We start from the raw sequence: 23517 nt of genomic DNA on the forward strand, positions 1-23517 counted from the left end.
AGGCTTAAACGACTCGAGCTCCGGCTTCTGTCACTGCCCTCAGTGGAAAGAGAGCCCAAACTCGTACTGGGCTTAGGAACCACCCACAACAATAAAGGCCAGCAGCTACCCCAGCTGCCTGGGGGGTGGGGACAGTGGGGCTGGTGGGCGGTGAGTCCTTAAGGAATGTAAAGTAAGTGAACCCAAAAGTCTGCCTCTTGCAGCGTTCTTAGACTGCAGTTAAAATTTAACAATTTTTTATGTAAATCATCTGGTCCGCTCAGTTGCATGGGTGGGGGGCGGCAAGGAGGGAACAAGGGCTGGGACTAGATAATTTACTGAGTGCTAAATTTCCAGGAAGTTTGTGTTGATCTGGGCCTGGATCTTGTTACTTTTTAGCTCAAATCTAAATCTTTATCTTCCTATTATAGTTGAGAGGAGATTTTTTTACTTGCCATTTTTACAGTTGTAATTTTTACCCCCTTTCATCCAATAGAGCCGGTTAGATTAGCAGCTCTTAGAACAGAGATGAAAATATTGGTAGGACCCAATGGGCCCTCTTTTGTTTATTCTGACGGAGCAGGCTTTGATCTAAACATATTTCCTGGGGTCTGGACCAGATGACCTAATTCCTGTCTTATCCGTCTCCACTTTCTGTGAATCTCAGATTGCTCTTTACTGTGGAGCCCTTTGAAATTCACTTTACATTTTTTCCCACTTTGTTACCCCCTTTGACATTTGTTTCATTTGGGGCAAAGTGTGTAACTCCTAGTAAAGACTTCAATGCTTTATTTTTCTAACAGGACTGCTAAGTTTTAACAGAGTGGGAGCTTTTTTTCTTAAGTTCTCTCATTCTTGACATTCACAACACGCCAAAAACAATAAGCAAATAATCTACCGCTAGAAATTTATGTCAACTGCAAATCATTTAGGATTTTCTGTATGAACACTTTTTTTCTAATTTAAAAAACTGCCCCCTTACCCCCATAAGTCAGTTGAAGAAACCTGGCCCTTGAGGACTGACGTGAAAACTGAGCTGGAGGTCAGCTTCAGGTGTCTCCGGTGATGGGCAGGCCCCTCCCCTCCTGACTGCCGCCCCTCCCACACAACCGCTGGCTCAGGGGTCTTGGGCTGCTTGGGTCTGTCATTGGTCTCTCTCCTATTTTCCTCCCTAGGCCCTGTCAATCACCAAACTGCTCTTTCATATATTTTCCAGAAAGAAGGAAGCTCCTGTGTGGGTATGGAGGGGTGAGGAGCAGTGGAGACGGAGGGAGAGAAAAGAAAAAACACAAAGGAATATAGGCCGGAGAAGATGGTGAGAGAATGACAGCGACACAGTGAGACAGAAAGAGAGAACAAGCAAAGCACGGCGTCTAAAAAATCCCCCAAAACCCCGACAAGTTGCTAACGTTTGTAAATTTTGAGCGATGGGCAGAAGGGGGTTTGTTACATTATTCGCTGTATTTTTCTAATTCACGTTTTCAAAAAAGGAACTGGGGGAAAATGTCACCAAAATGAATATTTTTAGTTCAAAAATTTTGTGAACTTAGTTGTCATCATTCTAGGCAGCAACCACCCAGGAGATTCGGTTTTCGGTGATTCCAAATTACTTTGAGGCACCTCAAGCTTCAGAAGAGGAAAAGGCAGGCAGGAGAGCGAGGAAGCTTGGGGGGAGGTGGAGGGGAGCCGGGTGGGGGTCGTGTGTACCACGACATCTGCCTTAAAATAAACCCTGTTGCTTTATAAATACAAAACCATTTCTCTTCTGCGGGGCTGAGCCGAAGGCTGAGTATTTATCACACCGAGGGCAGCAGAGCTGAGGGCGATTTCTCGTTTTGGAAATGAATGGGAACAGGAATGGGCAGGTAATACTCTATAGATTAGAAAGATAGTCGATGGATAGATGGATAGGCAGGGACAACGCGGGGGGTGTCAAGGGGGAGACCCTGAGGCTCCGACCTTTCCCTTAGGGCTCCGGTTGCCTTGGAAAATCCGTCTAAACGAAAAGCTGCTTTTGCTCCCCTTAACTCACTTTCAGAAGACGCTAGAAGGGAGGAGGTTGGTGGAGAGAGGGAAAGGAAAAAATCGCCCGGCTCCCGCCCCGGACCGCCCGCCTCGCGGAAGTGCACGCGCAGCCCGGGGTGGCCAGGGCCGCGACCCCCGCGCCCGGTCGGCGTGGGGGAGCCCGGGGCCGGCGACGGGCGGGCAGGGAGGCGGGAAAGCCGAGTCGAGCTGCTGGGCGTGTGCTCGGGAGACGGCGTCGGGGTGCAGCCGACCGGGCCCCTCGGCAGAGGCCGGCGAGGCGCCGGGGTGCGGGAGCCGGCGTGCGCGCCGAGGGGGCGTCGTGTGAGTCTGTCCCTCTGGCGGCCGGCAGCCCTCGGTCCCCCAGCACGTCCCCAGGCCCCGTCCGGAGGCGCAGGGGCCGCTTCCGGAGGAGCTCCCCCACCCCAAGACCCCGCAGGTCGGGGGCAGCCCCTCCTCGCCGCGCCCAGCCAGGGAAGGGGATGGACGCCTCCATCGCAACGACATCGTCCCCCTTTGGCCCACGTAGAAGAAGAGCGTCTGGACAGAATTCTGGCCTTCTCTGCTTGTGCCCACTCTTGAGCAAAGGGGTCTCTTTTGGGGCGGCGAGGCTGGGACTGGAGAGGTGCATCGAGAAATACCGCCCTCTAAGTGGGGATTCTGCGCATCACCACGCAGCGCACACCCCGTACCCGCCTTGTCCACGTTCGGGGGCGCCCACCTCCGCAACGCCCGGCCTGGGCCTCCAGGCCACGAGACCACCCAGCCCGGCAGGCGCGGCCCGGAGTGGCCACAGAGTGGCCCGCGCCCAGTGGAAACTTCTACTGGAAGGCGGCCCTTACGCTTCTCCGTTACCTGGGCGCAGGGCCACCAGCGGCCGGTGATTCAGCACCTCCCTGCAAGAAAAAATTCGCCGACCCCTCTAGACGCCAACTGCCACCCTGTGCGTTTGCTCACCCCAAACAGTGCTCAAGAGGGAAACACGTTTCCCCTAGAACAAAGGGAGAGAGGAAGAGTCAGATTGAATTTTGATGATGAAATATTCAAGTCGACTCTACATATCCTTTGTAATAAACCTTTTCTTTCAAACATGCATGTGTTTAATGCCTAAAAGACTAATTAAATAACATGTTGACCTCTCTGGGTTGAGGCCCAGTTTCAGACTCAGGTTATATAACCCCCGCTGCATAGGGACCTCTCCAGCAACGCAGCTCTCAGCCGCCTGAAAAAAAGCAGCCAACGCAAGGGAAGTGAAACCAGCACAGCTGAAATCAAGGCGAAGGCTAAAGGGGCACAAATGTCCTGCTTAAGGAAACTTACCTGTCCACATGACACCTCCAATAACTTTTTATTTCCTTTTTGGCGGGGGTGGGGGGGATGGGAAGAGGTGGCCAAAGAAGTAATAGATACTGGGAAAACATCTAGATCCTCCAAATTTACAGAAAAGAAAAAGAAAACACAGCCCAGGCCCCTGCAAACCTGTCGCTGTTAGGCCTCCTACAATTCCTTATTTAGAGAGAGACACACTCACATACAGGATTTACTGGTGCCTGGGGATGTGTTAAAATATGTTTTGGGGCCTGGCTGAATAGAAATGCACTCTCAAAACACAGACACAGTATTTTGCTTTATCTGTTGCAAAAAAAAAATGTATTTGATTACTTGAGTAAAATTACAGTATCTCTGTTGTTAGTAAGTATTAAATGTTAAAGAAATTGGACCCCCCCTTCCTTTCAACTTTCCAAGAAAGTGCATGTAACAGTCCAATTTTTTTCTTCCATATCTAATACAAAATAAACAAACACTATACCTGCTCTCTTGATCAAGAAGAAGCATTTGCTCTTGTAAGGAACCTATGTACATTTTAATGAAAGTGATATTTCTTATTGTATATACAAGAGCATCTACATTTCTCCACTGAAGGTTGTTCAAGATGCTATACTTAGCAGCATTGTGAAATTCCAGCACACGTTTCCTATTGTGAATATACCTACAAGGCAAAATGTTACGTCTCAGTTTCAACTACCAAAACAACACTTGTATTTTCTCTAAAGAATTCTGCGTGCTTATTACTGTACAGAAACTTATTAACATTGAGGACGACTCAAGGAAAAAGCACAATACAAATAGCAGTTCCAAACGGAAAAGGTTAAATCTACAAAAAAAGAAAAGCAGGTTGAAGTTTAGACGAAAAATCAAAAAACCAAACCTTTCAAAGAACCACACTGCTCAATCTGTACTTTCAGTCCTTTCCTTAAATTTGTTTCGAAAGATTAGACAATGTGTTTGCTGATAAAATTTTCCAGCAGGATCAAAGTGTACATTTATATACAGACTTTATTAGAGATCTAATGCATCACTGAGGCATTGCATCAACACCAGATTCATATTAAACTGGATATAGAAAATAAGTTAATGCCAGATTAAGACCGCCTAGCAGGGCAACTTGCAATTGCCATAAATGTTACAGCAAGCTTACAGCACTCTAGTCAATTAGTATTAGTCCAAAATACAGAAGACCAAAGTTAATGCTTGCATTCTGTTTGCAAAGCAAGGTTATATCACTAATAAATAAGCTTTCTTAGAACTCTAGAAGTTGAACAAGGTACAAAAGAATGTCTTCATAATGTGGTAGTTCATAGATCTGGGGGAACCAGAGGCCGGGGGCACAGGGCAAGGAGTAGGAGGCAACCGTGGGTCTCATTCTGAACAGGAATGCTATTTCTCCAGCCAGAGTTGCTCTAACTCGTGACGATCTCTTTGCTGTCCTCCACGAAGCGGGTGAAACGGAAGTTGGTTCCGTTCTCGCTGCTTGCCATTTTCTCCAGGCCGGCCAGAGGAGCGCTGGGCTCTGAGTTCTGGAGCTTCTCCAGATTTCCCGTCAGCCCACTAATAGGTGAGCTGCTCCCACTGCCCAGGCTTCCAGGAATTGGAGGGACGCCACCGTTCTGAATGACGGAGATCTCATTGGCCTTCATCGCCAGCCCGTTGGAGAGTGCCGCCGCATACTGATTCCAGAAGCTGGAAGGATCTCCACTTCCTGACCTTGCTGCCAAATCCTTCTGGAACATTTCTGGGAACTTGACAGGATTGCCTCCTAGAAATGTCATGGGGCCGTCCACAGAGAGCCGCCGACCCCGTCGCGCGGGGGTGCTATTCCACATGTGAGTGCCCATGTGTACCTGAGATGGGGGCAGAGAGGGAGAGAAAAAAAAAGGCAAGGGAGAGAGAGGGAGAAGCTTAATAGTTGAATCTGTCTCAACTCATATCCCAACACTCGACAGAACAAGTGGCCAAAATGTCTATTCTTATTACGTGTCAGACAGTGGAAAAGGTAAGGGGCCCATCCGCTCCCGTGGACGAGTAATAACACGTTCGCTCTGCAGCCCGGGGCCGCCTCTCTTCTTCCTGGCAAAGATGCCTTACTTACTCTTTTTTATTACCCGTATTTAGCTTATAATGGCCTCAAGCAAGCCAGTCAGTCGCAGATAGCTCCTTTCAGGGTTAGAATTGTTATGTCCACTCTCATTGCAATGGTAAGTATTGTATCTGACACCCTTTACCCTATAAATGTCCTTTTCAGATGGAAAGAAAGTACCCCTCACTGATTGCCCATTGGAGGGCCCGTGCATGGAGAGAAGAGCCAGAAAGTAATTATTCATCTCACATTACTGGCAGCGATCTCTAGAGAAATACTCTGTCAACAGAAAAATGTACACAGTAAGAGTGCTCAACTGTTGCTCCAGAACTTGAGCATATTTGCTTTATTTTCAACACATATCAGTAGGAAATGCTGTATAATCAATTATCATAATACCCATTAGCAGAGCAGTGACGTTACTGTTTTTAGAAAAACAAACCATGCTGGACCGCATAGTTATGAAAAATAGATGCATACGCCAAGGAGAACTGTAATTATTAAGTGATATGGGCAGCCACAGGCCACACGGAGGTCTTTAATCAATACCCCATGGCAACGCGGGGCTGTCTTACTTGCTAGGTAAAGCAATTCATTTGGTGCACTTAGCGAGACAACAGAAACAGGCCGCTGCTGCGCTTAGGTACCAAATTATTCAATGCACCCTGACATTCAGTGAGCTGCAGCCTGCCCTGGTCCCTGCCACGATCCTGACCCGCACTGGCACCCACATTTCTCCGTGGTCAGCTCCACGCAGCAGGCTCCCCTGTGAGAACGCTCTCCCTGACTATCTGGGCTGACGACTGCAGGAGCATGCATTACAAATAATCAATGGCAAGGAGGAGGGCTGATTGGGAGGGGGGGTGAGTACAGATGGAGAAAGGTACCTTAAGATTGCCTTTTGTTGTGAAAGCTCTTCCACAAATAGTGCAAGCAAAGGGTTTCTCTCCAGTGTGAGTTCTCTCGTGAATCTGCAGGGCACTCGAGGAGGAGAAGGTTTTGCCACACGTGTTGCAGTAGTGCTGTTTGGGAGTTCTCCTGGGCAGAGCTGGGAGCAGAACTGGGGAAGTGGCAGAGGATGACAGAGGCCCAGAAGGGAGGTGACTGGTGGGGGTGTCCTTACTGTCCTGAGGAGTAACGTGCACAAAGCCGTTGACCTCTGTTTTGATGAGAGATGACAAAGAGTTGGCGGGCAACACCGCCGAGTTCTGATTGGGGCCAAGGTTGGAACTGGGCTCAAAGAGCTGTGATGGTAGATCTCGCATCTGATGTGTCAACATGTGCTGCTTCAAATTACCCTTTGTGGAAAAGCCACGATTGCAAACTGTGCAAATAAATGGTCTCTCTTTGGTATGACTTCTGTAGTGAATGTCCAAGGCACTCTGACAAGCAAATGTTTTGCCACAAATGTCGCAAGCGGTATTTTTAAATTTACCCCGGTCTCTGAAAGGGAAGAGGATCCCCAAAGAATCTTCTTTGATGATTTTCTCTGCGTGACTAGATGTCAAATCCAAAGCCCCACCGTTCACTGGGGTGGGAGACAAACCGTTGGCAAACTCGCTGGGCACGGCTCTCTGTGGCTTCTCCTCGATGCTGGGTGACTTGTGGAACTCCTGGGTGCTGTTGGATGGGGACAGAGCCTGCATGGAAGAGGTAGACTCTGAGATGGCTGGGCTGCCAGCACTTTGGCTCTCCATATCGCCACCCACTGAGGACGAATCATTGGTCAGGACGTCCCCCTCGACCGACCCATTCTCCACCGACTTCAGGCTGGCCTGCAGCTGCTCTGCCAGGCCGGCATTGATCATCTTCATCTGATTTTCCAAAGCAGCGATGCTTGACATCTCCAGGGGCAAAGGCGAAGACGATAGGCTGTCTTGGGATGCATCCGCGGACCTGGGCGTATCAGGGATGCTGCCCTCGGGACAGTCCTCCATGTTTTCATCAGAGAAGTTGTCTAAGTCATCAAAATTTTTCTCATCAAAGGAGCCCGTGTCAGACTCCATGGACTCAGGGTAGCTGTCAGGGACTGGGGTGTTGGGGATCCGGCCCCCCATATGCATTCGAATGTGCTGCTGCAGGACAACCGCGTTAGTGAACTTCTTCTGGCAGATGGGGCAGGAATGCTGGACTCTGAGCGGGGGCATAGCACGATGAACACTGTAATGGGTTTTAAGATTCCCTTTCGTGGTGAAAGCCCGGCCACAGATCTTACACTTAAAGGGCCTCTCCCCAGTGTGTGTCCGGTAGTGCATCTTCAAGGCGCTCTGACAACTGAGGACCCGGTGGCAGATGATACACTCATTGGGATCAGTGGCCTTCTTGTCAATGTTTTCTACCAGTTGCTGAAGCTTGGACGTCTCTGATGCCTGGGCTGAGTCCAACAGTCCTCCAAAAGGAAACTTGGCCTTGAACTGCTCGGACATGAGTGGTAACAGAGGGTTGGTGAAGGTGGTGGCAGTGCTGGGGCCGCAGTCTGCTGCCGGGGAGCTCAGAGCACTGCTGCTCATTGCCGGCGCTGAGCTGGTGACCACGCTGCTCTCTTCGCTTTTGCCACTGGAGGGGGGCACCGTGGGCCCTTCCGCTTCCTCCGGGAGCCCACCCAGGCTCCTTGTGGCTGGCTCTGGGGCCCCGGAGTCACTTTTGACAGAGCCTGGGGGGCTGGCGGCAGAATGGCTGATGGGGATCGGGGCTGGCTCTTCGGTCTTGATGAAGGGCGTGAGGCTCGGGAGGGTTGGGGGCAATGGAAGGCCGACGGAAGTGGTCAGAGTGGGCAGGACCGGTTTGGTGTCTAGCCAGCTGGTGACTGGCTTTTCTGGAGGAATGGACATGCCATAGGGGATGCCGGTACTTGTGGGGATATTGTCTAAATGCTCAGGCACGGGATAGGGGTTCATCTGGATATGAGGGTATTTCTCTTTGTGCCGCTGAAAGTGGACTTTGAGGTTCCCCTTAGTAGAGAACCTGTTCCCACAGATGTTGCACTTGAACGGCCTCTCTCCGGTGTGGGAACGCAGGTGGATCTGCAAGGCACTGTCGCTTCCGAAGACCTTCGCACAGAACCTGCACTTGTGTTTGAAGAACGCCTCGTCCGAAGTACTTTTCACTTCGAAGGCAGTGACATTTGGTGGCTTGCTTTTTCTTTGCTGGGCCAAGGCAGACAAGGAGTTCAAATCCTCCGCAGTTGTTCCGATGTTGGGCAAAGGGCTGGGGAAAACCGAGTTAGCAGGGGCTGGCTGAGGTAGAAGTGGATTAGATGCAGGACTTAATAAACTGCTTATTGCAAAAGCTGGTGAGGAGGATGCCGAGACTGCTGGGTTGCTGGCATGGGAGGCACCAGCGCTCGAAGCCACTTTTTCTGAGGACGGGGTGGTAACTGCTGTCGCCAATATGTTAACATTGGGAGAAGAGCCGCTGTTGGGTGGAATGATGGTGTTGCCAGAACTGCTCTGAGGTAGCTGGATGGGGGGTAGCTGTTTCACACCGCTGATGCTGGCAGATTGGCTAGCGAGGCTCTGTGCTAATCCAGCTGCTGCTGCCAGCTGCTGAGATAAATGGGAACTTAGTGTGGACAAGGGGTTGGCAGATGTTCGTAAAGTACCTTGAGAAGGACTAGAAGATGTTGGCAAGTCTGCATTCTGAGAAGCCAACAGCAATATTTGGTGACGAATCTGTTCGATCAGCTGCAGCTGGTGGATCTGCTGCTGCTGCAGGGCCAAGAGCTGCTCCATGAGGGCTGGGACGGCCAGCTTGCCGCCGGAGGCCCCGCTGCACCTCGCCTCCTGGGAGAACTGGGCCACCGCCACCTTGGTGCTCTGGAGGTTCTCGATGATGACGTTGCTGTTGATCACGGAGAAGTTGCCCAGTGTTGTCAGGTCCCCGAGTTGAGGTAGAGAGGTTGTGATCGCTGAGGTACCTGTGGAGGAGCTGCTGCTGCAGCCTGGGGTGGCACTGCTGTGGCTGCTGCTCAGAGGACCACTGCCACCTTTGTTAGCCACCGGGGCCTCCACCTCCATGGACTCGTCCCTGTCCAGTCCTTGGTGTTCTGAAAGGTTGCTGCAGTCTACTGGATCTGTTTTGTTAACTGCGTCATTCATTTGTTCGCTGGGATTATCGGGAGGGGGGCTGGGGGAGAAGGTTTCAGGTGGGGAGGCTGGACTTTCATTTACGATTAAAACTAATTGATTTTTAGTACAGTTCTTCTTGTGGAGCAGAAGATCGGATAATTCAAAGAACTCAGCGCAGCACCGGCCACAGACGTGGGCGTCCTTGCTCTTAGTGGTGCGATTCGGTGGTTGACCCTTCTCCGTGTCTCCTGCAAACATCAAAAGGCGCAGGGTTAGAAAGGGAGCCAGGACACACACAGTCACCGATGACTTCAAAAAAGAGAAAGAGGTTGATCAATTGCTGTCTACCTGCAAAACTCAAAACTATCGCCCCTGAACACCAGTCAATATTGCCTAAGAAAGTTCCTAATTAAATTTTAAGGATGTTGGAGGAATTCCTATCAATCTGGTATCTCAGAGAGCCATGGCCTTCAGATAATCCATCAAAATATAAAATACTATGAACTGAAGACATTGGTGCATAATGAAATTCCATAGCAAAATATTGATTTCCAATATTTTATCCACCTTATTGTCTACTCATCCAGAGAGGGCCCAGCAACTGTTCTGAGGACTTATTAGGCTCTTGAGTTTCTGTCAACCTTATTCATTTTCAACTGATTCAAAGATATCTGTGACAGTTTGTTCTGTCACTAAACTAATTTGTAGTCATTCAGGTTCCAATCAGTTGTTGACAAGAAGGGAAAAAAATGCATATCACCAAGCTGAAGACTGACAACTTGAAAATCACCTCCAGCCCCTACCCAGAACCTGAGCTAAGTCTGATCCACGGCAAACACACTGTAAGTCACATCAGTAGCAAACCCTGCAGGCTGCTCCTCCAGACTCAGCTGAATACAAAAGAGAAAGCAACACACACACGCACACACACACACACAATGAAGAGAAACACAGTGATCATAATCCGTTACAAGGCCTGCCTGGCACCTATATATCACCCCATGGCATGTTTATTTTTAAAATTAAAGAATGCAACCCTGGCTACCATTCCACTAATCAAGGAATATATGCCACCATGCTCCAAATGGCAACATTTACGCCTCTAAATATTTCATCAAAAGTGCTCCTTATATCTATAAAAACTGGCACGAGATTTACATTTCTGATTAAACATCAACTTCAAGAAGGATGCGCAGTTAAGGGGAAGTGAAGAAATAATTCTTGGTTTCGAGTTTGGAAATGCTCTGCAATTCTCCTTGTCTGAATGCCTTCAGAAACAGTTTGCTCTTAACTGTTATCAATTGTTTAACAGATTGTCCTGAACCTTTCATTATAAAAATCCCTTTATTTCATGTTTGTTTCCACTGGTTGCTCAGATTTCTTCTCACTAAGATCCATTTGTAAATTAAACATAAAAATCTCCAACTCCAAGCTAACATCCTATTCAAAGACAGGATGGCGTCCCATTGTTTGCCCAGCATGGGGAACACCAACTTCTGTTGTACAAATGGTGTGTGGTCATCTCCGAAGGCTGTGAAAAAAAAAACTGTTTAATTCAAGGATTACCTCCCTGCATGCTTCTCTGCAGAACTGAATCAGATAATAGTTAGTTTCCATGACTTCCAAATTGAATCTCCCAGAAAACTTGCAGGAAAAAAAAGAAAAAAACTAATTGCAGATATGAATAAACGCAAAATCAAAATGCTACCTTTTCAGTCAACTTAGAGTCAATTCGAGAGAGCCTGCCGTTTGCCTTTTTGTGGTGAACATCAAAAAAAGCCTGAGTATTTCTGCATGTCAGAAAATATAATTAATCCCTAAATCCTAACTTCTGAAAATTCCTTAACTGTATTTGCCTTGAGCGAAACCGAAGGTGATGAGGCGCGCTGGTCAACTATGGCGAATGATGCCCACTTTACTCACTGGGAGTGTTCTGTGAGTAGCTAAGTTAAACTTAACAGGCTAGCTTTCCTAATACTCATCTTCTAGTCTCCACAAGGGTATAGTGCAAAACGCATTAACAATACCCAACAAATCTTAGTTGTAGCAGAAAATACCAGTAATGATTCAGTTTTAATTTAATGTTTAATCATCCCACCGGCACGGGATTCCTATGCACATTCAAGGTGCTGTTTTAAGCAGTTTCTGTCTCTCTCCCTGCCTTAAAATAAGACAAACAAAATATTAAACGAAATTCACTAAAGTTATGCTGCTTAACTTGGGACAAAAATAATGTGACAAAAATTCTGTTTAAAGCTTCTTATTTTGACAACCAATTTTAAATGATGCATCCATTTCAGATGCTTATTTTAAACTAGGAAATGCAATTCCTAATATATTCAACAGAAATGTTATTTCTTTCTCTTTGCACATTTCCATATGTAATGGTTATGTTTCCATCTACTTTTACAGCCAATTATGAAGGAACAAAAGCTATTCTGTTTGTTCACACATTTTCAACAAAATGCATTAAAACTATTATGTCAGCATGTTCTATTAAGCTCTGCATTCAGTGGAAAATACTTTTCAACCAGCTCACATTTATCAAAACATAAAGCCACTTTAAAACACAGTTTTGCTTGGTCAGCTGGGCTTAGACAAATAATGACAGATTCAGAACTAAATAACTAGCAAGGGAAATCAGAAAACTGACTTCATCAATTGTACACATTACAATGTAGTTGCTTCAAATATTTAGCACATCTGTGCTGGCGATTAAAGGGCATTTTAATTCTTTATAACTTGCAAACATCTGATATTCTCATAATATATAGAGAAAATAAAAAGAAGGTTACTTTACAGGACTGAGCTGGTCATTACTTTCCTGTGCTCGGATTCTGCCTTTGTGCTGCCTCAAGGCTCACTTGAGAATTTTCAAGTTTTTCAACCTGAACATTTTTATATTTAGGCTCACGCTAACTGGACAGAAAATAGAGATACTTAAAAATAAATGCCTGCTTGCTTCTAAGAAAGAGACTGTGTTAAAAAGCTGCTCATATTTTAGCTTAGATTTTCACAACATTTTAATAAGCTGACATTTGATCTCACCGTAGAGTTAACTAATTTAATTTCCTGATGTTTATGAACACCAAAAAAAAAAAAAAAAAAAAAAAATCCTGGTATCTATTATGATTTCTTTCAAAAGCAGGTGTCGCTACACTGTAATAGTTCTTAACTTTAAATCTATCTGCATTCTGAACAGAATTCCAATGAAACAGCTTTAAACAAAAGATAAAACATGAGGACTAGTTAGAATCTTTAAGTACCAAAGGGAATATTTTAAGTTGTAGTAAGATACATATACACACACATAAACTCACAAGTTCGTGTTCATTTTTCTGACCGTCTGCTATCTTGTATCTCTCTCAATAATCTGTTACACAGGACTGCAACTGGTGACCCCATTATAGTAAATACAATCGCCTTGTTCTCTGTACTATGATGAAAATAACATTCCAGTTCCTTTTCTATGTATTTTGCATACAAATTAAAGTAATTTTGTAATCCTGGTCAGATAGGAAAATTTAAGAAGTAGTGGGTTTCTAAGTATGTACACACAAAAAGATATTTGGAATTTTCTAGGGTTTTTTTTGGAGGGGGAGGAGGGGATCTTATAGCTCCATCAAATTTATACTAAAATCTCAGATGTTTTAGTTCTTGTTGACCTATTTAGGTTCTTGATGTCCAATTCAAATCTGTTAGTTTTTCATCATGTGAACCAAACATTGCAGAATAGAAGGCAAAATATTGAAGAGTTCCAGTATGTCTGTCGACTAAGAAAACAAAAATAGAGCTGCCCCACACAGAAAGGTTTAGCCAGCCAGGAAAAAACAAAACAAAACAAAACAACAACAACTCTATTCTCCCACATTGAGTCTCCCTTTTTGGAAAGATCTCTCACTTGACTTCCCCTTACCTGAAAATCACACTCACATTTTTAATCGAACTGCCCATGACTGTGATTTTGGAGCCCATAATTGTAACAGGCTGCTCCCTTCCGCAGGCCAATTTAGAAAGGCTATCACAAACATTTTGGATTGATTAGTCTTTTATCTTTTCCTTTGCACAGACCTGGGAAAAGCCTGAATCTGAATGCCCAGTTTAAGATTCCAAAGAAATTTCAAACACACAACATGTGCTGTGCTTATTTTCTGTAACGTCTTAAGTTTCCCTTAGGTGACAGGCAACCAAATAACAAATTTACTGGCCCCCTTCAAGTTGCCTCCGTGTTCTGGCCAGGATTAGGGTATTCTCCGGGGGAAGAATACAAGTGAAATCTCTGACAAAGTAACACAGACAAGACCCTCCTTTTAAATGGTGATCCAAGCCCACCTAACGTACACATTCAATGAAAGGGGAAAAATGTCTTCCCCTTGGATGAATCAGATTGAACACTAGATGGGGTTCCAGTCGCAAGGGTTTGTTCAAAAACTTCTTTGTGGCTTTCCTATTCCAGTGACGCGTAAAAGAGAGACTCCTTAAGGCGAGATCTAAACTTTGACTACATAAACATTGGCAAAGGCACAAGAAACTAAATCCCTGTTGTTTGCGGGTAAAACTGAGCTATGGGAACTACCTGTCAATCTTCCCCTTTGGGGGTCTGGCATCTGAGGGTGACAGGGGAATAAGGTTAGGAAAAGAAGCCAAGCTGATAAGGTGAAACTAAAATAAACTACTAACTTCCTGCTAAGTGACTAGCAAGCCTCAATTTGGGGGTCACTGGGAAGATACTGAAGGACATATTATGATCTGGACCTTGTCACCTTTCATGCGAGGAGGCTCACAAAGGTTAAAACAGCTCGACACTTCTGGGTTTTCTAAAGCCTGGCACACAAAACTTTTTTCTTTTGGGGATAGGAATGTTGGTTCTTAGGATAACTGACCATGTCCTTCGCTAAACTGCTGAATTACTTTAGTTTTGGTAATCTCAGAATATTCTGGAAGATATGGCTAGCTGCACCAGGATATGTCTTAGAAAACCTGAATTAAGACTGCAAAGGAATTTGTTCTGGTTACTACGTAAAGCTTGGCTTTTCACAATTTCAAAAAACTTAGGGAACTATTATCCTACCTATTTCTTCCCCATGTTCTCAGTAAGATCTCCACATTAAAAATGTGGGTTTCTGCCTTCTAAAGGACTGTGATAAGGACAACTTGCTACCTGCGAAAGTAGAAAGAAATGAAATAAAGTCCCCCCAAAATAACCTATAAATTGGCACTTGTGCCTATAAACCATAGGTGAAACGTGCTGTAAAGTAAACCCCAAAACGTCCAGTGTCACAAATTCACCTTCACACGTACTCTCTCATGCCCAACTACAATTTGCTGGTTTGTTTGTGTGTTTGTTTTTAACATTTTAGGAAGTATGGGCAGCCCGAAGCAAATCCCAGTTTGCATTTTCTCATCCAGAATCTTCCATTATGCCACAAACTTGAAATAGGCCTGATTAAACGCGAATTCTTTCCAAGTGCCTTATCTTGCAGGTGTCGGTTTTTCAAAAAGAGCAATTAATTATAGTTCTCTCTAACCTTTTGGGCCCAGAAATCAATGTGTTGCCATTAAGCTGCTCACAATGAGTAAATTACTTTGGTAAATAATAGAATTTCATTATTAATATAAATAAGAGGAATTTTTATGATACTTTATATGAAAGTCAATGTTTCATCTGCAGTTCAGGATGTTTTTATCTTTCTTCCAATATTATCTTTTCCTTGAAAAAGCTGAGCACCAAAATACTTTCTCAATAAATGAATGGAGTCTGAGTGGCCCATCCACGTAGTTACAGGAAACTTAAAAACACCACCCAAGGAAGAAAAACCCAACACATGCGCATATACACAACTGAAATCCACATATCTAGTAAAGACCCCACATACAAAATCATTACATTCTAATATTCCCTTTCCTTGGAATTATTTATCTCAGTAAATAATTTTTCCAACGGCAGTCATCTTACTACAAGTAATTCAAGACTTGTTGAATATCATTTAAGAGACAAGTTATATTTGCCATACTCTTGGTTTTACAAGACACAAAAAAATTCCCAAGTTTATTTTAGGGTGTTTCTGGTATTATAGCTGCACTAAAGTAGAACTAAAATATGACCATCCTAAGATTGACCAAATCATCTTGTTTTCTTGTGCTTGTTCCGATGAAGTTACCGTGTGGCTGCTGAGCGTGGCTGAGGCTTTCTTTGTACGCGCACACACACTCAAACACACACAGGCGTGACCCGCAGCACCGAAGCCCGGGCTGCTCGCAGCCTGAGAGCCGCCCCTGCAGGGCTCTGCAACCGGGGTCTACAAACCTTCCTAGGTCCCACTCTGGGCAGAAGTCATAAAATTGGAAGGGCTAGCATATAACAGCACCAACTAGACGTACTCGGTATGCTCAAGATTCCATTTGCCATATTTTAAGACCAATTGAAGATAGTAGAAAAAATAACCACACTGTTTGAGTAACGGTTTGTCTTCTAAAAATTTAACAACCTTTATATATGTTTAAAAAAACCAAAAAACCAAAAACCCCACAACTCCTTGAAGTGCGTGCTCTGTGTGGGGAGGAGAACGGAGATGGGTGAATTCACTGCAGCAAAGGTGGTGACTTTTTAAAGCTAACTTTGAGCTTTGTCATGAACTCTCAGTTCCATTTATCTCACAACTGTTCCCAAATAAAAAGAGCTGGAGTGTGCAAGGCCCTCCTGTAAGTCAGACGCTGAGCAGGATTAGTTGTGTACTAATATTATTACAACATACTAAATCCTGTAACCCTATTACAAAATCTACCCTCTAGGCAGCTTCTCCCAAACTTATTGTTCAACCATGTAAAAACAGTCATAACGTAAAACCATTACTACTGAAGAAAAAGAAGGGGTGGGGAGAGGTGGGAAAGGGGGCTGGGCGGGAGTGTCTCCTCGGAGCCCCTAAACCGTTTACTGCTTCTTAGGACAATGAACCGGCTTTGGGGGATAAAAAAGAAGGAAAAAAGAAAGAAAGAAAGGAAAGAAGAAAACAAAAGAAAGAAAAAAGAAAGAAAGGAAACTTGATTCAGTTACTTAATTAACTTACCACAAAGCTCAAATAAACTTTAAAAAAAGTCCTAATAAATAATAGTGGTAAGAGGTAGTGAATTCCTTTTATGCTATCGCTTTATGAGAAGCCTCAACTATTAAAAATTCTGGATTCAGAAGGCGACAGGAGAAACGCAAAGATCATTTTTCCGCGAAGCCCGTCTTTTTTTTTTTTTTGAAAATGTATAAAATCAGCACAAATTTACAAGAAAGACTAAAAACCTCTTTCTTCTCCTCCCTTTAGTTTTTCCTATGCAAATTGTTAACTTTAACAGTATCACGGTGCGGATGGTATCACCAGAAACTTCAGGAAAGATGGGTGTGGGGGCGAGAAGCAGAAGAACCAGCTGAGAAAACCCGGAAACATACTCGGAGTGGTGGCAGCGGCCTTGGGTAATTTCACCTCCATTTCCCTCGCGGACTGGGTTTCGCCTGGGGTGGAAAGCGGGGTTCAGGGGCTCTTCCCAGCGGACTGAGAAATCCCAGAGACTCTAGGTAAGGCTTGAAGCTTGAGAAAGCACTGGGATGGGGGTGTGGGGGCAGGTACTGTAAACAATTTCCTTAACCGGTCTCAGTTCTCCCCAATTTCTTACAGGGACCCCACGCCAGGAATCCGCTTTCCCGACGGCCGGGGTGAAGGGAGGGGGTCCATTCGCTTCTCTGCCGGGTTCTGCGCGGGTCCCTGAGCCCCAACCCTACTGAGAAGCAGGCCTCTAGGGAAGGACCCGGGGACCGTGGGGCCCGGGCGGCCGCAGAGTTTAGTGGACAGAGGTACCCATCCAAGGGCGCGCTTCTGAGCCCTGTCGGGGTCCAGCTCCCTCCTCCAGACCCCAGAACGCCGCCCGGGACTCGCGCATCCTGAGAGGCACCCGGAGCCGCCGGAGACCCCGCCAGGGCTGTCCCTCGTCCTCCCGCCGCCGAGGGGCGAGCATCCCGCCGGGGACCGAGCCCCAGCGCCGCTCCGTCGCCGCCGGCCCTGGGCCTGGGAGCTCGGAGGCCCCTAAAGTGAAACTCCTTCAGGGACAAGGAGGGGTTCGAAGTGTCCTCCTCCGGTACCCCAAATTCCCTGGCGGATGTCTCCCACTCTTGGCCTTAGTTCCCTCACACAAACTTTGTTCTGAACTTGTTCATTCCCTTCGGGACCCCGCAGTCGTCGCCTCCATCGGAGAAAGCGAGTGCCTCCCTTTCAGGGGGATTCTCCTCTGGCGAGACAGTCCCCCAGCCCCGGAAAACGACCCTTCCGAGTCCTGGGAGTACGGGGTGCCACGATCCTCAGAGGGCGCACACCGAAGCTAAGGATTTCTGGGGGCCGGGGTGCGTGTGTCGGGGTAGAGATGCGGGGAGAAACTTGCGCGGCCGGACGCCGACACTTGGCCCCGTCCGCCCGCACTCTCGCCTCGGGAGCAACCAGCAGCGAAGAGCGCTCTCCACGCGGGCCGCGAGCCCAGCGGGTTAGGCGCGGGCGCCCCGACACGGGTCCCCATCTTCCTGCAGCTCTGAACCCCCAAAGGCGCCCCACTCGGCGATGCGGGCCCGGGGGAGCGTGAGCACCGGGGTGGGGGGCGCGGCGCAGGGGGCTCCCCCAGCTCGGAGTTGAGCATCGCGCGCGAAGTAAACTTCCTTCCCGCAGGCGGCAGGGCCGGGGCGGCCGAGGCCGGGCCAGGGCGGCGGGCGCGGCACGGGGAGCGCGAGGGGCCCCGCGCGGACGGCCTCTGCCCGCGCCCGCGGCCCGCCCGACTCCCGGGCCCCGGCCGCGGCTCGGCGGGTCCCGGGCTCCGCTCCCCGGAACGGCCGGGACGGAGGAGCAAGGCCGGCCTGCCCTTCTCCTCCCCGCAGGAGGACCCAACAACTCCGGAAAGATCCTGCCGGGAGAAGTGTTTGCTTTCCCTGGGGCAGGGGGAAGGCCAGCAAAGGCAGATGGAAAATTAAAAAGAAAAAAAAAAATACGCCGAGTCGAAAGGCGAGCGGGGACGCGGCGGTGGCGGGGCAGTGGGCGCGGGGGCGGCCGCGGGGGCGGCCGCGTGTGCGTGGGTCCGGGTGTGCGTGAGTGTGAGTGTGAGCGCGAGTGCGTGTGTGCGTGTGTGTGTCCGCGGCGCGGGCCGGAGCACTCACCATCTCGCCGGGGGAGCGAGGCCACTTCGGGGTCGGATTGGAAATGTTGAGGCTTCGCTTGCTTCCTCCGCGACATGCTGGCTCAAACATCAGCTGGGGCAGAATAAAAAATTACTAAAAAAAAATCTTCTCAAAATTACGGAAATCGAGCGGCGGCGGCGGCGGCGGCTCCCCCCGCCCGCCGGCCCGCCCGCCCCCTCCCCGGCTCCCCGGCCTCGGGCGCAGCGCGCATGTGTCCTGCTATAATTATGATTATCAATAATGCATTGCGATTAATCATAGAGGGGCTCTTTGAAAGGCGATTGGCACCGGGCCAGCGCTATTCAAACCCGCTCGCCTTAATCAATTAGTTCGTGATTTGCTGCAGACCCCTGTCTCTCCGAGCGCTGGCCCAATAAGCCGGCCGCGGGGCTGGCTCTGCGCGCCGCGCCGCCCGGCACTGGGTTAACCCTCTTCGCGACCGCCCGGGACTCCGCGGCCCGGCCGCCGGGGGCCGGCCTCCTCGCCTCTGCGCACCCGGCGCCCGGGCCTGCGCGCCCCCCTCGCTCGGCCCCCCCATCCCGGGTTGGGCCGACCCGAATTAGCATGCCCTCCCCGGAATTAAGCCTCCCCGGGTGGGGGGTGGGGCCGGGCGGCGGGGGCTGGAGACCCGGGCTGCGAGCGCGCGGCGAACTTCCCAACTCCCGCGCTGGGCGCGCCGGCCCGCGGGGGGAGGGAGTCCCGTGGCGGGATTTGGGGGAAGGAAGTCCCGTTTCGTGAGTGTTTCTTCGTTTCTTTAAGAGCTACCAGAAAGCTGCCCACCCCCACCCCCATAAAAAACAAATAAGCGAGTGGGGAAGAGCCAGCCCCACGCCGGTCCGCCTCCCGCCCGCGGCCCGGCCTCCTGCCCGCTCGCCGCCTGGCTCGGCGCTCCTTCGCCCCGAGTTCTCCATCCCCTGGATCCCGGGCTCGCGGGGGCGCGGAGAAGAGGACCGAGGAAAGGTTTGGGAACGTGATGGGTTTGCGGCTTTTGGGGGGGGGAGGGGCAGCTCTCCCGCCACCCCGATCCTCCTCAAAGGGCCCCGATCCTCCAGCCTCTCGCTTGCTCCTTCGCTCCCTTTCTCTACCTCGGACATTCCCAGGACAATTAGGGCTGAAGTTTTCGGGAGAAGCAGCCCCGAGCCCGTGGGATAAGGGGCGGCCCGGCTCCGCCCAGGACCCCTCCCGGACCTCCCCCCCGGCTGCCCCGGTTGGCTGCAGGGCGCGTCACTCCGCGGGGAGGCGGCGGCGGCGGTGGCGCCGCTGAGCCCTGGGCGGGCGAAGAGCGGGGACCGGCCTGGGATCCGAGTTCAGCTCCAGCCGGGGGGAGGGGAGGGGCCGAGCCGCCGCTTACCCTGCACGCTGCAACCCCCTGGCCACCGGAGGCGCGGCCCAGCCGGGACCGGCCCTGGGCAAAGCCAGTCTCCGGCTCGCCTAGGCTCCCCGCCCTGGGGGAGGGGGCCGCGCTCCTGGCCACGGAGTGGCCGCGCTGAGCCGGGAGTGAGTGACGGGGGTCCCTGTCCTCAGCTGTTTGGCCCCGCGGAAGCTCGCCTCCACCTCTGCGGCACTTGCCGAGCGCGGCACCCAAACTTTTCGCAGTAGCTCCATTCCCCCAGGCTGGGATGCAGCCTCCCTCCCCGCGTCCCGGAGCCCGGAATCGGGAGCCCGGGCCCCGCACTCCCTCCGCTGGGCTCGGGCGCCCGCGAACCTGGGGCTCAGTCCTGGGCTCAGCCTCGCTCTTCCCCCTCGCGCCTCGGGGTCTCCTCGCTCCAAGGTTTCCGAAGTCCTGCGCCCGAAGGACAAACAACTTCGGCTGAGTAATGGGGGAGGAGGGGGTGCAGATACACAATCCCTGCCCTATCTCGCGATCGGGAAAGGAGAAGGCTCATAAGGACGCCCCAATTCGGGAGCGCCCTTGAGTCTGGATAGCACCATAGTCAGTTCGCGCGAAGTGGGCACAGTCTTCTGCGTAGAGCTTCGGGTCCTCTGGACCCTGACTGCGTTCCCCCAAATAGCTCTTTCTCTCTTAGCTTCTTTGGTCTTTTTTAATCTAAGTCTTTGGTGTGCGGGTGAATGTTTCTGTTTTTCTCCTGCCGACTTTTTTTCTTGGTGTAACTTCTCCGTTCCTCCTTTTTCCTTTTTCGCCCCTTCTTCACTTTTTCTCTTATCCCTCTTACTTTTCCTCTTTTCTGCCCTCGGTTGGTGTCTAATACACACATTCACACACCCTCTTCGCCTGTCTTTCCCTCTCTCCTCAGGTCCTGTTGGTTACAGTAGATTTTGATAAAAAGACAAACGAAGCTATCAGTGGGGCTGATGTTGAAGAATGAAGATAATAATGTTTCCATAGGTGGTGCTTCAAATGCCATTATTTCTCACTGAATATTTAAAGAGATCTCTCGGCAAAGATGGATCTGCGTGCTCCCGGGGTGCAAGCGGCTCGCTTCCCCCAGACCCCCGGGAAAGTGTACAGGAGCACGTGTAAATCCCGCACCCACCTCCCACCTCGCAAACTGTGGTCCTCGCAAACACCCCAACTCGCACTCTCCTAGGTACACGAACGCGTCCGTATGCACTTGCACACTCGTTTCTCCGACTATGCCCGCGTTTGGAGCCGCCCGCATCTGTCTCCAGCAATCTTGGCTGCTTGAAAGTCCGGGCCTCCGGGCACCGCGTGCTGCCGAGAACCGAGCCGAGCTGGCGATCCCGCAAACCCTGCTTCCCGGTGCGCGCCGCGTGCGCTGCGGGAAGCTCGCGGGAATAGCTTCACACGAGTTCGTTCCTTGCTTTATGTGTGATTAAGATTAAGGGGGAAAAAAAGATTTCCCTCCCCCCAAAGCACCAAAACAACCAACCAAAGGAAATGCAACACGCAAAAGCAGCTTTGCAATGTTTAATTTAAAATAGGGGAGCAGAGACGAATTAATTGGGGGATCCAAACTTTAATAACTTTTTTCGTTCTTTTTCGTCCTCGACGGCGTGGAGGCGGGCGTCTGGCTCTGTGCGCAGCGTCCCTCGCTAATTTCTTGTTTGTTTTCTTTCCCTCTGTGGCCTGGAGAGGGGAGAGGGGAGGTGGAGGAGGGGGGATGGGAGGAGGGGGGATGGTCAGAATGGCGGGGAGAGGAGAATTGGTCTTTATTGTTGATGGCAGTACATCAATTACGGGCCATTGTCTCGGGCCCAAGTTCCGTGGTTCGCTGACGCGGGCGCCGCGATGTCAGGGCTCGGGTGAGGCTTCGTGTGCCGCGAGGCAAATAAATAATTAAATTAATAAAAACGGAGACAGAGTGGGGGTTGATTTTTACTTTTGAGCGGGTGGAAAGACGGCAGCGAGTGCGAGCGAGGTGCCACAGCTGGAGCCCATCCCCGCGCCTGGCTCACCCAAGAGACCTGCGCGCTCTACCGGGGGGTCGCGCCGTCCCAGCCTTGGGCGGAGCAGCTGCTGGAGGCGTCCGGGTGATAGGGCTCGGACTCGCAGTTTCCGCGAGAGCGCCGGGCTCTTAGGGACTGATCCACGCAAGGGAGTGGGGTGGCCCGAAGTGAGGCAGCTGCTGCGCCAGGGTCATGACCTCATGGGTAACAAGAACCGCACCCGGGGAAGGCTCTTGGCCAGTTGAGCGAAGTCACATTTTGGGGGCTTGATGCCCGTGTTTCTACCAATACGTCCTCTCAGTTTTCCTAAGACCTAGAGCGTCGTTGGTGGGTTGGCGGGCCGAAGGGCTGTGCCCCAAGGCTGCGAGCTAGAACTGACTTCCTGGCGGAGGGGTTTCCGAGCTCTCGGCTCCATCCCTGATCCTGGGAAGGGGAGAGGGTGCTGAGCCTCCCCTTTCTGAGGCCTGGTTCTTCTACCCGCAAAAATATCCTATTCTGGACCGGTCTGATCCCAGGTTTGGGATGGAACCTGGAATGGGGCCTGGCCTGGGCCAGGGACCCTCCTCTTTCACCGGCGCTAGTGGGCACTCTACTCTTGAACTGAAGGATGCCCCCATGCGCCCTGCCCGCGCCCCTGCTTCCTCAGCCCCCGGCCCCAGGCCCCACTGGCCCCTGGCGGAGGCGAGGAGGGCAGAAGAGGAGGTTTCGTTTTCTTATGACAAGCAAAAACCGGCGAAAAGGCGGCCGCGGCGCCCCGGGGGTGGGGGTGGAGGCACATCGATGGTATCAACGTTATTGATGGGGAAACATTCGGAGCAGGAGCCTGGAGATCAGGTTGCCAGTCCCTCCCCTACCCGGAGGTGGGAGGGATGGAGTGGGTGGTAGTGGTGGTGGTGGTGGCGGCGGCGGTGGCTGTGGCGACGGTGTATTTGTTGGGATGGGAGAGCCTGAATGCACCCGCATTAACCACTCCTGGGGTTTATTTGTAATTTTCTTGTCTGGAAGTTTGTGAGAGGGAAGAAGAAAGATGGATTGACGTAGCTAGTATCCTAGACCTTAAGCTGTTTACTAGGATTGGGACTAGAGTGGCGGGAGGAGAGGGGCAGGAAAAAGAACAGAAGGCAAAGAACAAGTTGGGAAAGCCCACCGTAGGCTCGGGTATTTTCTAAGCACCGGGACTTCGCTTCCCCGGGAGTTTCAGAAACTCCTTCCTTAACGGAACTGCTGTCGCTCAAATCCTAAACTCTTCTCGGCCACTGGAGAGGCTTCGAACCCGAGGCCTGGGGGAGCAGGCTCAGGTGGGTACCCCCGCCCGGGCCCCAGCGGAGTCCACGCTGTGCGCTCTCGGCGCGCTCGCTCCCCAGCAGCCGAGTCCCGGCGGTGAAAAGGCGCACTTTCTGGGGGACTCCCGCCGCCCACAGCCAAGGGCTATCTCCAGACCGGCGCCGGGTGCAGCGCGG

General features: G+C 50.3%; 1 protein-coding gene across 5 annotated transcripts; it reads right to left on the bottom strand.

Annotated features, from left to right (window-relative positions):
* Window positions 1-3633: 3633 nt before the first annotated feature.
* On the bottom strand, window positions 3634-20413 carry SALL1 (spalt like transcription factor 1). 5 transcript variants are annotated; one of them, XM_046681716.1, is made up of 4 exons: window positions 20394-20413; window positions 18668-18760; window positions 6307-9734; window positions 3634-5183 (listed from the first exon to the last, which is right to left on the bottom strand). In XM_046681716.1, exons 2-4 carry the CDS (start codon window positions 18741-18743, stop codon window positions 4743-4745), a joined length of 3945 nt encoding a protein of 1314 aa, XP_046537672.1. In that variant the 5' UTR covers window positions 18744-18760; window positions 20394-20413; the 3' UTR covers window positions 3634-4742. The 5 variants fall into 5 exon arrangements, with proteins under 5 accessions (XP_046537672.1, XP_046537673.1, XP_046537674.1 ...); XM_046681717.1 differs by lacking the exon at window positions 20394-20413 and adding an exon at window positions 20040-20355; XM_046681718.1 differs by lacking the exon at window positions 20394-20413 and adding an exon at window positions 19774-19798.
* Window positions 20414-23517: the final 3104 nt, after the last annotated feature.

Source organism: Equus quagga, chromosome 13 (genome assembly GCF_021613505.1).
Source record: "Equus quagga isolate Etosha38 chromosome 13, UCLA_HA_Equagga_1.0, whole genome shotgun sequence".
Classification (NCBI taxonomy): domain Eukaryota; kingdom Metazoa; phylum Chordata; class Mammalia; order Perissodactyla; family Equidae; genus Equus; species Equus quagga.